At 41.2% G+C, this 12666-nt stretch overlaps 1 protein-coding gene across 8 annotated transcripts in view; it reads right to left on the bottom strand.

Moving 5' to 3' along the window:
* Positions 1–12666, bottom strand: part of KDM2B (lysine demethylase 2B) — a 116939-nt gene that overhangs the window by 28498 nt on the left and 75775 nt on the right. For all 8 annotated transcript variants that reach the window (XM_064675069.1, XM_064675065.1, XM_064675068.1 and 5 more), the window contains one exon: positions 11230–11316. In XM_064675069.1, coding sequence (XP_064531139.1) covers positions 11230–11316 — 87 coding nt within the window. The remainder of the gene's footprint in view (positions 1–11229; positions 11317–12666) is intronic.

Raw genomic sequence — 12666 nt, 5'->3', positions numbered from 1 at the left:
AAAAAAATGGGATAGGATACGATATAAAATAGCAAATTGGGAATCAGCGTGGGGGAAACAACGCAATAGAATAAACTTTTCTGATTATAATTGCTCTCAAAAAACCTCATCCTGTACAAGAGCAGCTAACCATTCAAAGGAATATTTAATACACAGAGAGAACTATTAAGAGAGCATTTTCCAGCTCAATTCTTTCAGCTTGTCTACACTAGAGAACACTAAATTACAACAAATAGTGAGCAACCCTTGTGTGAACAGCATCTAGTTGCCCAGCCTGGTGGAGTTTACAACAGCTTTGAACACAAAATAAGCAGCAGTGCCCCTAGTCCTGCCTGTAGTAGCAGAACTGTGTCCATACTTCAGCTTTGCGTGATGCAGTTCAGTAATAAATAACATCCTTAATTACCCTGCTGAATGAGCCGTAGTGAAAACTGCATGAAAACAGACAGTACCTTCTATTTTGAACTGTTGCTTTGATTGCACCTCACCTGAAGTCATATATAAGTCTCATCAATATCATAATCTTCTCCACAGAAACCAATTATGTTGTCACAAACTGAGACAATAACCTCAAGCGAAGAATAAACAGCAGGAGCAGATGAGTGCCAAAGAACCAGATTTTATTCTCATGCAAATATCCTTAAGTAGTAAAACCAAGATGGGGGAGGACGACTACAACCCCTGTGCTGTACTCACTCACTCCTGAGCATCTCTTGTACCAACAGACTTTAGCTGTTGCTTCCAGTGCTAAACAGGATCTGTTTTCATATTACACACTGGAGTTTATGATTCACACTATGAAGTGAAATAAAGTTTTTTATGTGGCACAAACACACCTTTAATTTATCCTTCCCTTGAAACTTTTTATGCACCTTTACGGAATATTATATTTAGCTGGTATTAGAAAAAATATTTACATGGAAACAATCAGACAAACAACCTCAAACTGGTTTATTTGCAAGTCCTTGAAAAAAGATCTTGTGATTTAAGCTGCTGCAGCTTTCTGCAGGCCAGCACATATGTTTTTGAAAAGGAAACCCACTGAGATGTTTATGAATCACGATTATTGACCTGTATCAGAATAAGAGAGTTACCCAGTAGCTTTCTAAGGTTCATTGTTTTGGTGTAAGTGTCCATTCACATGAAATATGATCTTAACTGTTGGGCCTGGGCAAATTTCATGACACTTTTCTCAAGAGTTCTAACCAATATTTCAGTTGTATTCTCAACACTAGCAGTGACAGTCTGACAACCTAAATATCCATGATCTTACTACTTTCTGCTATCTACTTCATCTGAACTATGACATAAGAGTTGTCATCAGATGCACTGAGTATCCATCACAATCTCATCAATAAATGGTCTGATTGATCAACCATAGATCAAATAAAGCAACTCAAGATGAAATAATATTGATTGCTCCCTCCATGCCATGCCTACAGCTCATGCTTTCCTTAACCAGTATCCAGGAGAAGCAAAGGCAGCAAGGGTTGTACAGCCTCCTCCTGAAGGATGACAACCACAGGTTATTCCAGGGCAGGAGAGGAGCAGCACCCAAAACAGGTGAGTAACACACTCACTCCATTTCCCATATACCTTAAAAACAAAACAACCCCCCTCCAAACCCCAACACCCCGTCATCTTAAAAAAGTACTAAGACTGCAGAATGGTGAAACATGGACTCCATCTACCACACAAGACAGGCTCTTCTCTACAGGAAGAGCCGTGGCATGACTAGGATGATCCACTGGGAAATTAGGGAAATCCTGCCATGCTTCCTTCTCCCACAGAACCTGATGGCACAGAGTGTTTCCACAGCACAGCTTGTGTCTCCAAGAGCCATGTTCTGTCAGTAAATGCAAGAACTAGTGAAGGAGGTTCCTAAGAAGATAAGACCAGTGACTGCCGTGCTGTGGAGGAACATGCAAATAGATGTGGCTGAGAGAGTGGATTAACCGGAATACGTAACCTGCTTTGCTGCCAGTGGCTCAAAGTGCTCTGGCACACGGCACAGAACTCTGGGAGAGTCAGTTGTGTCCAACGTGTGGGCAGCAGCCTGAAAATCCAGAGACCAAACCCAAACAGATGGTGAGCAAAGGAAAAGCTGAAGTGCAGTTTGCCTCATGAGGGCTCACTGTTGTCACCTACAAACTCGACTTGGATTTGTAGGGAAACATCCAGGACTAACAACCAAACCACACTAGGCTAACACTCACAGCTGCTTTGCTTTTATTGGAGTTTATCCATATATTTTATTTGTTGTTTTCAAAAAGAAGAGCACTCCTGTCCCTCTTCTATCTGGTCCAGTGCTTAGAGGAAAGTCATGAAGTTGAAACAAGCCCTCATTTATATTCTCAGCAGAGTTTAATTTCAGTGTGCTGTGGAACTAAAGGAAGCCATCTTCTCGGGGACAGAACATACAATTCAATTTTGTTCTGAAAAGTGCACGCAGGATTAATGTCCATAATTGCACGGCACATACTGTGGGATGACAAACGCCTTCCCTGTTGCTCTGCCAATGTGCTTCGATCCAGAAACTAAACTATTAAGTTTCAGATACGTAACTCAAAGCTTGGATGGTTTTAATGTTGGGGTGGGGGAGAACACAAGGATGCTGGAATTCTTAAGCCAGGTTCAAACCTTAGTGTTTTGTTGGCCAAGGTAGGCAAGCTCCTGGGGATAAAATTTGAGATCTGTCAACTCATTTCACACATATTATCTATGACAAAGGTCTTAAGACTAAGGTAGTTCTCATCAGCACTTCTGCTGTCATGAAATAAAGAGAAAGCTGCTGCCATGAAAAATGGCAGTCAAGGCGTAGTTGGGAAAAATTTGTATTACTGAATATTCGTGCCTATGGAAGAAGAATGACAATGGGGAAGAAAACATAAATCTTCTTGTGTGATACGCAGAGCACAACAGTTGGAAAACAGAGATGTCTGTTCATTTTTTTTCCAATCCATTTAGATTTCTACTCAGAGTCAAAATGGCTCTAATTTACCTGTTTGATGTATTAATCACATAAAGGCATTGGTCAGATTTCAAAGCAAGTGGCTGAGAGCTGATAAGAAGTGAAAATATTAAGTCAAAGATGGAAGATTAAGAAGGTGCTCATTCAAGTCCTTGCTATTTATAATTACTCCCTGAAGGGACACAATATTTCAAGTACTGCCTCTTGAGGTGAGAAATAATCTGTCAAGTCACTAGGCAAAGCTTTTAGAAAAATACTGAGGCAATAGGCAGAAGCTCTTTCGTAGAATCACAGAAAGGGTTGGGTTGGAAGGGACCTTCTAGACTGTAGTTCCAGCCCCCCTGGGCATGTTATGTATGATACACATCCAGCAAACCCTGAAACTCTTCGGGTCTGCAGGAATTACCACAGAATGAATTTGTCTGGAGGACTAATGTTTGTAAGAGACTGAAACAGTGCTCAGAAAAGTAAACAGGTCAGGCAAGGAGCTGCTTTCCTCGGCAGTGCTGCCCCGGGAAAGCAGACGCTTGACAGGAACTCCCAGTAGCTTCAACAGCTTTCCCTCCTTTGCACAGTGCCCCAAGTAGTCCTTGGTTCTGGTGCATCAGGTTTTTTTTCCTTCTCCCAAGTGCAGTCAGCAGGGAAAGGCCTTAGGTTCACAGGCACATAGTTACTGTGGGAAGTCCCCTAAAAAAAAATATCCCCCAAACCTCAACTATGTGCTTTTGTTTCTTAATAGATTTGTCAGGAGCCAGAACTGGGGTATCTTTCTGAATATATTTCAGTTCTCTCCTACCACATGGCATCTACTATCCTACAGTGTAAAAGAACACAAATTATTCAAAATTATTTAAATCACTGATTCCAATCAGTAAAGAGAAAAACAAATTTAAATTGATTTAAATCCTCATTTTCTTTTGTACTTAAGTTATTTTCTGGGAGAAAAGTAATTATTGGCATCTGATAACTACCAAGAAATGTCTGATTTGTAGTCGATTATGAACTTTATAATCAGGACTTTTTATCAACAAAAAGGATTCACAATACACACATATTTGTATATGCAAATCTCCTTACAGACTACTGGCATTTAAAATTGTTGTAGACACCAAGCAGAGTTCAGGCTCTGCTGTGTGAGATCACTTCAAACACCTTTAAGCTGGTGCCTGCCAAGAATGAAATGTGACAGTTTAAATCCCCTTTCTGCTCCTGCCCCACTTGGAATGACTGATGGAAAACTTATTTGAATCTCAACCAGAAAAATACATCCTACAACAATTTACGTAGAATTGTTTTGCTCTCTGTCTACCTATCTCTTTTTTTATCCTTCCCAGATTTTTTTCCAACACTAGATAGACTCAATTTTTACTTAAGTCCTAGTTTTTAATTGTCAATATTTGCTTTCTAATAAATTTGTATTCCCACAGGAAGTACCCTGAGTAGATCTCCAAGGACTGGTCTGTCCTAGGGAATTTGGCAGAGTTTTCCCACTGCTGCTATAAGGAATGTTGCTTTCCTGGTGGTAGCCCCCGGGCAGGCTCCTGAAGCTGATGCTGGTTTGATGTTGTGCCATTTCTACGTGCTCAGATCTGTTTCAGACACTGCTCTGGTTAAAACACTAATTGCTGTAACGAGTCCCTCACTGCTCCTGCTTCTCTGGGTGGAGCTGGCCCAGCGATAGCTATGGCAGGAATTCTTAGTAAGCAAGCAAGTAAAAACTGGAAGTACTTATTCAAAGGTTTTCAGGAATGTTCTTTGTCCACCTTGCACCTCTCCCCCTGAATTGAAGGAAAACCTGATGCAAAACGATGCTCAACACTTCTGAAAAATCACACTGGTTTCAAGTCAATCCAAACACTCCATTCTATGCTTTTCCCCCCTAATTTCTGCAAACAATCAAATTTATTGTGTCCACTGATTCTTAGTCCATTTACTTACTATTTCTTAAGTTTGATCTAATGCATAAAGTTGCATAAAATTGGAGCCATAATAAAGGAGCTCTGTTATTAAAAACTGGTAAATCTTCTCTTCCCAGAATTTTTAATGTGAAATACCATAAAAAAGGAAACAGGTTCCTTGCTGGAAAATGGCAGCAGACATGTGAAAGTGCACAAGGACATCTATGGGCTCCATATCTAGAGATGGTGGCTAATCCAACTGCCTTTAACTATTTAAAATACAAGTTATTTCTAAGAATCTGCCACTCTTTTCACCAAAGCTGTCTACTGGTTTCCTTGTGTGCTGTTTGGTTCAGACTCTGAACAATGATCAGAAATCTTATTTCCAGCTAAACCTATTTATGGCATGTTTATATTCCCTTCTTCCCATGCCAACATTGTCCATTAGCTTAAATAACTCTTTTCCTGCCCCGATGTTTACACTCCCTGAAGTACTTACACAACAATCATCTCCCCCTTCAACTTCACTGTGCCAGGCTGAACCAGGCATGTCCTTCTGGTCTCTGCTCTTAAACATCACATCTTGAATACCATATGTGGTTGTGGAATCCCAGATTCACCCTCACCTCAAAACTACCTGTAATGGAACTAGAATAGAGTGAGAAAAATACTCCAACAAATGATATGGTTTGTGTGCCAGAAAAGATTGAACTTACTTGTGGTTTTCACCTTGGGAGTAGGGAAAAAAAATACTGAGACACTGTAACAGGGACATAAAAAATCCTTGACAGCACGGAGATGAACAGAGACCTCATTCAAATTTCTCAAAATGCATGATACAGAGGGCATGAAGTGTATTTATGATATTAAAGGACACATCTGAAACAACATAAGGAAGTACTTATCTACACAGAGCTTTATTAAACCGCGGGGGACGCTGCCACAGGATGCTGTGGAGATCAAAAAGATCAACAGGTTCCACAAATTATTAGGTAAATTCACAGAGGGGAAAAAATTCTACCAGGGGACACTGAGCAGAAAAGATGAAGATACAATCTTCCAGCTTAACGGGGAAGATAAGCAGAGGGAAGAGCTCTGTATTCCTGCTTTGTTCCTACGCCTCTTTAAATTGCTGTGACTGAGCACCACCAAAACAGGCCTTGGTGCTACAAGGACTGTGGGCTGATGGAGCACGACTTTCCTCAGCCACAGTAATCAGCCTCTTCTCTGCCCCTCACAGATTATTCATACAGATCCATGGATGCATCTGTAGAATTCTGCAAAAAGATTTCTAGTAAAAATAAAGGGGTAAAAACTAAACTGCTATAGGACAGAACTCACTAATGGCTGGAATCACATACTGCCACCCCAGAAGGTCCCTTTCAATGCTGTGCCCACCCATGACCACCCCCCAACTCAAAAAAAAGAACAGCAAAAAACCCAGCTTGAGGGATGTCTTTTTTTCCCCCCTCCCTCCAGATTATCACTTTTTCTGCCTGGTTTTCATGCCCTGATACAGAGCTATAAATGTTGTTTATGTTGCCAATTGCAGGGAAGGGTGTGTTTTAAAAAAAGCATAATCCAATTAAAATTTCAGTTTGTGGTCTTTACTAATTAATAGTACTCCTTTAACTAAGAACATTACCATTTCATTATTATACTTAAGTCTCTTCTCTTAAAATCAAGAGGTAAAAATTACACAGAGAAATGGTATGAACAGGCATCAGAGAAAAAGCCCCATATTACAGCATATTCTACCAGCTACTGAAAATTACAGCTCCATCTCCTGCTCACAGCCAGACCTGTATATATTTGGACACTCACTATCATTACAAATGCAGTGGCTTTAGGTTTGTGCCAGGTAAGAAAGATGAGAATCCAGCCCACAGTCTGCATTTCTAACTCTTCACAGAACAAGAGAGTCCAAACATATTTTAGTTCTTTATAGCTGCTCTTCATAGACAACTAAAGATCTTTATCACAATAAAAACAGAAGGCACTGCCACAGAGTGTAATTACATGCTGCTGGAGTTGACTGTTGTCCTCCAGAAATAGGAAATGGGTTGAAAAATGCTGTTTCTGCTTGGGCCATATTCTGAGTTCCTTAAATGAAATGCTATCCCTAATCCCTGGGAAGAAAAATGGGAACTTTGGAATGCTGGCAACTCCTGAGAGTGGGCTTCTAGATTGGGCTTGGTGGTCGCCAGCTTCCTGCACCAGTGATCAATCGGCCATGAGTCGCCACAGTGGAAGATCAGGTTTAGGCCCTGCCCTCTGTTCACACCATCCAAAAGTTCATGTCCCAGGGATGGGGGAGAAGTTAGTTAGGATGTTTTCTTACTCCTCTTTAGTTGCTTAAGAACCCAGTATTTCAAGGCATCATACCCTATGGAGCCCTTCCTTTCGGGCAGCAGACCACCATTGCATGGCAGGATTCGGTCAAAGGCTGGACTTGATTCTGCAGGTCTTTGCCAACCTTAATGATTGTAACCCCCCCCCAACAACACTGAGCCCTGCATTAAGAGGGGACATTCACTGCTGCACAGCCCCCAGCACAGGAAAGGGATCCACAGCTCCATCCGTGCTGGCAGCCAGCTGGGAATCGCTGGGAATGTCTCGTCTGCTGCCCAGTCTGAAGGTACATAAACTGTCAGTCAGCCATCAGGACAAGCAGGTTTCAAATATCCACTTGGTCCCACAATGCTGATTCCTTGAACAGGCCTAAATTAGGACCGTTGCACATACTCTAAGGTCCCTGGCACTGGACTGTTTTCTCTTACTCTATAGCTGAAAGAAAAAGGCAGGTTCTTGCTTCTTCTGAAAGAGATTTTCGAAAAGGGGGAAAAAACTCCAAGGTGCCTAAAGGAATGTAATTATTATGGTAAATAATTATCAATAAATTAGAAGCACAAACGACTCAAAATAGCTCCATAAAGATGAGTAAATATGATTTGAAGAGGTGCCTATGAATCACACACCATGTCTCTATTACCATAAAATAATAATGGTTCACACACTTTACTGAAAAACTTTGCACTGAAGATGCCACAGATCTTTGCAAACATTAATTTCACCTCCCAGCCCCCCAGATGGGAAGCCCCATCTCCATCTGGAAAAGCTCAGGGAGCAGCAACGTGCCATTCACCTCCTGCGACACCAGGTGCTGCAGCAGAGCTGGGAGCAGACGCAGACCCCGGCCTCCCATTTTGTGCACTAACCACAACATCATCAAATGTCACCCAGTTATTTCATCTCCTCACTAAACCATGGCTGATTATTACTTCTGTTTCTTTTCCCAGTGAGTAATTTCCTTTGTCAGGGCACTGCAGGATAACCACAGCCCTAAATGCCTTTGGAAAAGGTGCACAGGAGTGAGGTAGCACAGTGGGGCCACAGCACACAGATGGGCCTTCCCTGTCCTGAGTTAAATGTCCTGCCCGTTACACCTTATCCTCTGTGCAGTGGGATTTGAGGTGAATGGACACATTTCTTCCTTAAACCCAGCATGTCCCAGGCTTCAAGCAGCTGTTCTCTAGCGCAGAGCTGTGCCTGCTGCTGGCACATCACACAAACAACATGTTACAGAAACTGTAACTCAGCTTTAAAGGGAAATATTATTTGCTGCTTCAAAAAAATCATTCAGACTATCAAAGGCACGTTCTTTCAAAAGCAAGTCAACATAACTAAGCTCACCCTTCCACAACTTGGGTTATTCACATAGTCACTCCCTGTCCCTGTTCCAGGGATCTTTGGCTTCAGTCAGAGTTCTCTCCCTCTGCTTTTCTCAGTACTTGTCTCTCTCCTAATCCTGCTCTCTCACCATTTCTAGTCTCTTCCCCTTTTTCTTTACAGTCATTTCCATTTTCTTTGAAATGTTTTGGCATTTAATGCTGGCTTTATTCTTCCTTCTCCATCTGCTGCTCTTGTCTTTCTAAATCTTTTCTGGAGTCTTCTCTTGGGCGAAAGCAAGAACCATGTTTTCCCTTTATTGCCTCTTCTTTCTGGATTTCAGTTCCCTTCTTTTTCTTTATCTTGGAATCAGACAATCACCCTCTCCCTGGAGGCCCCACAGGAGCTGGTACTGTGCTGTGTTGGATCTCCTGCTCCCTTTGAACACAAGGATCTCAGGGAAGGCACTGTGAAGTATCTGCCATTTCTCCTATAAACTACAAAAGACTGCAGAAAGCAAAATTACTGGTAGGTTTTACTCCCCTGCCTTGTGCTTGTGGAATCTTCTGGCCATGGAGACTTGCTCCACCAGCTACAATTCACTTTTCAAGGGAGTTTCCCCCTCCCTATGGGTTTTTCTTCTCTGTAAAATCTTCAATTTAATTATCAGGGCTTACAGGGAACAAAGGAGAAATAACCAAGCTTAACTACTAACACTGCTTTTAGACAAATCTCCCCTACATTGTCTTGCCCACAGATTTTAATTTGGGACTCAAAGGCTCAACTCTAAGACATCTTTTCCCAGCCTGTTCACTTGGCCTCTGTTCCCAGGAAAGGAAATAGCTGCAACATGGAAGATGACAAGGACATTTGCCAATTAGAAGCACAACAACAAATTCCTCTTTGATAACACCAGCCCTATCTGCACGTGTACCTCTCAACTAAAATGTAAGACATAACATAAACTGATCACAGACCAAGCAAAGAAAATATGAAGAGAATGGTGAAAGGATTTCTTCTATTTTTTTTTGTATTTCCAAACTTCAACCTAAAGCTTGACTTTCTGTGAAAGTTTTCCTCTCATTTGTTATTAACTGATGTGTTTGTTTGTCATTGTCTTGGCACTAGAAATGATGCCTTCTAGAAGCTTCTGCTTTCAGAAAGGCCAAAGAAAAGTTAAAAAACCCCTTGCAGCCAGCAAGAGGGATTTTGCAAAGAGGGATAAGTTTTAAGTCACAAAAATTATAAATCTTTTACAGTTGCAGTTATGTTGCCAGTACACAGAAATAAAATAGAATAAATGAAGCATTTATCAAGGATTCCAAAATAAAGTGAACAAGAACATTAGCAAATGCCAAAGCTTATAAAAGCCTCAAAGCACCAAGATCCTCCCTTCTATCACAAGCTCAAAAGAAAGTCAGTTGTTTCTTAGTTTTATTATAAAATAACCTTTCCTCTGGTCACAGAAATTTTGCGTTATTCAATGCCTAGATATACTGACTGAGGAATGAACAGCAGCCATCAAAACAGTGGAGAATTCCATACCTGTTTCTCAAGGTTCTCCACTGTTGTTTCTAAACAAATAAAATTTTTAAACACGGAGCATGTTCCCATGGATTGATTACAGGCTAAACGGGAAATATGTCTTTAACAAGATACAAGTTATCTGAAATGTGCTGAGCTAAAACCCAAAAAGAAACCAAGAAGGAACATGATGTGCTCATCCTGCCCCACTCTCCTCTGGCAGTTGCATGTTTATGGTCTCCCACTTCTCATCTGAAAACAGCAAATTCTCGTGGCTACATGTGGTTTAGATGCGAAGCCGGGAGAAGGGCACCAGCACAGAAAGCGAGACCTGAGCGAATTATTTCCCCTGATAATTATTTGAAAGGTATCTGCAATGAAAACAACAACAGATTTTCACTTTGAAGCCTGATTTAAGCTGACCGACCCTTTCAGCATTTCTAAAGAAATAATGGATTATAAAACTAATTCAGTGAAAAATGAACGCAAAAATAGAAGCGATGAGACATCTTCTAAATAAGCAAAGCTGCTTTTACAGCATGCTGAATAACTGGAGTGTGGTAAACATACCACTGTTATAAATAACATCCAGCCTTTTGACATTATTCTTTAGTCAATTATTTCAAATTCTTTATAAGCATTAACAAAGCAAACCTCACCGTTGTCCTGCAAAGTGAAAATAATTACTCTGATATATAGGAGGAAAAATTAAGATATAAGGACAGAAAACAATCCTTCAAAGTTACAGTGGCATGTTGTACAGAGAATTCAGGAAGTCTCACAGTGTAAGGGAAAAACCATCCTCTCATTCAGAAGAAACTGTTCACTAAATGACTGGTTTGTAGCATTTACACACCATTTAATTTTACACAAAATGCATCCACATTTTTAGATTTCACCATAACTAGTAAATGACCAATGATCAAAGTTTTATACTGACAAGTAAGGCCCAAACAAATCCTTTTTAAATGGAAACTCTAATGATTTCTCCCTGCTGAGGCACTTTCTTGTTCTGCTTCAAGACCTAATCATAAACCCATTAAAAAATAACATGTTTTGTTAAAAATGCTAGAAACTGCCAATGGATCATAGACAGCACTTTGTCAGATTATAGATCAATAAATAGCAGACCACAACAATAATTAGTAAGTAATTGTATCTCATTACCTTTGGGGTCTTCTTGGGCCAGCTGACCACAGGGACACCCGAAATGGCAAGATTTTGGTCATCATCAGCATGTTCCTTCAGTATATTCTGTTGCAAATGAAAAGGCCTTTATTAACCAGAGAAACAACTGGAGAGTGCAGAGACCTACAGAGGACAACACTCTGCTCTGATGACAGACTGAGAAGATCTCTGCAAGTTACTTTTGCTTCCAAACTTCCAACTCACACTGAAACTCTCGCACCTGTCGTTAACATCCAAGATGTGAAACTTCTTGCAAAACAGGCATCAAAATCATCCATCAACACCTCAGATGTTACAGACTTCTTTAACACTGGTGCGTCCAAGACCAGTGTCTTACTACTATCATCTCTCTCTTTAAACTCCAGCTCACTAAATCCCAACCAAGCCCATGACTGACACCTTCTCTCCTGACCAAGTCTATAAAAGGCCCGAGAATCGCCAAAGCTCTGCCACTGTTATTTCAGCAGTCACAGGGCATCAGGTGTGTAGTTTAGAGCAATTCTCAGATGCCTGAACATTCAGGTAAGCCAAGATATACAAGTGTGTCTGTAACCTTTCATCTTTTCGCACGTGACAATCCAAGAGCACTCTCATTCCCGCAGCCCTTCCTTCCCCACTGACGGGCAGGCCAGAGCTGCTGGAATCCAGTTCCCTTTATGTGATCAGGTGAGGCATTCAGGTTCCTGAGTGTTCACTAGGAAAGGATCTGACTCCAGACAGTGCAGTATTAAGGGAAAAAAGATTGGTCTGCCCTCCCTTCCACCCCCACCAAACCCTTTTGCTTTGCTGCACTGTTCTAGAAATCTCGTGAGTGGGCTGCACTGGCTGACACAGCTCCCACTGTGAATCACTCCCATGACCAGTAACTCAACACAGAGGTGGTAAAACACTCTGTTTAAGTGTACTCAGTTGTGCAGCTGGGAACAGTCCATGCTCACTTCCCATGACTCCCTATGTGCTCACTAACTTAACTGCAAAGCTCTTCATCTGGTGGCTGAAAAAAGAAGAAATGAAAACAAAAAACGAGTCGGAAGGAGGATTCTGCTGTGCTGCTGAAAACTGGAGCCCAAATCAGCATTAACAGGTTAAAGGCAAAAGAAAAAAATGCTCAGTAGAACAAACAAGAATTGCAGGTTGGAAATTGCCTCAACAGAATATTTAGGAGATAACCCCAATGAAGTTCAATGGTGCTGCTCCCAAGTATATGAAAAAAGCTTAATTAGCCAACAACAGGCACCAGGCTCTGTCAGTCCCCAGTGCAGAGCTCTAGTAATTAGAAATTTCACACACTATACAAAAAGAGCTTAAAATACAGTAATTGTTTTAATAGGAAGTGCACTTGAATTCATCTGTAATCATCCAACTAAAGCCCAGGGTACGATGGCATGTTCCAGTCCCCAAGAGCCTGCGTTTGGA

The sequence above is a fragment of the Pseudopipra pipra genome, chromosome 18, assembly GCF_036250125.1.
Source record: "Pseudopipra pipra isolate bDixPip1 chromosome 18, bDixPip1.hap1, whole genome shotgun sequence".
Lineage (NCBI taxonomy): Eukaryota > Metazoa > Chordata > Aves > Passeriformes > Pipridae > Pseudopipra > Pseudopipra pipra.
The sequence above is the reverse complement of the archived record's forward strand: the minus strand, read 5'-3'. Positions and strand labels throughout refer to the sequence as shown.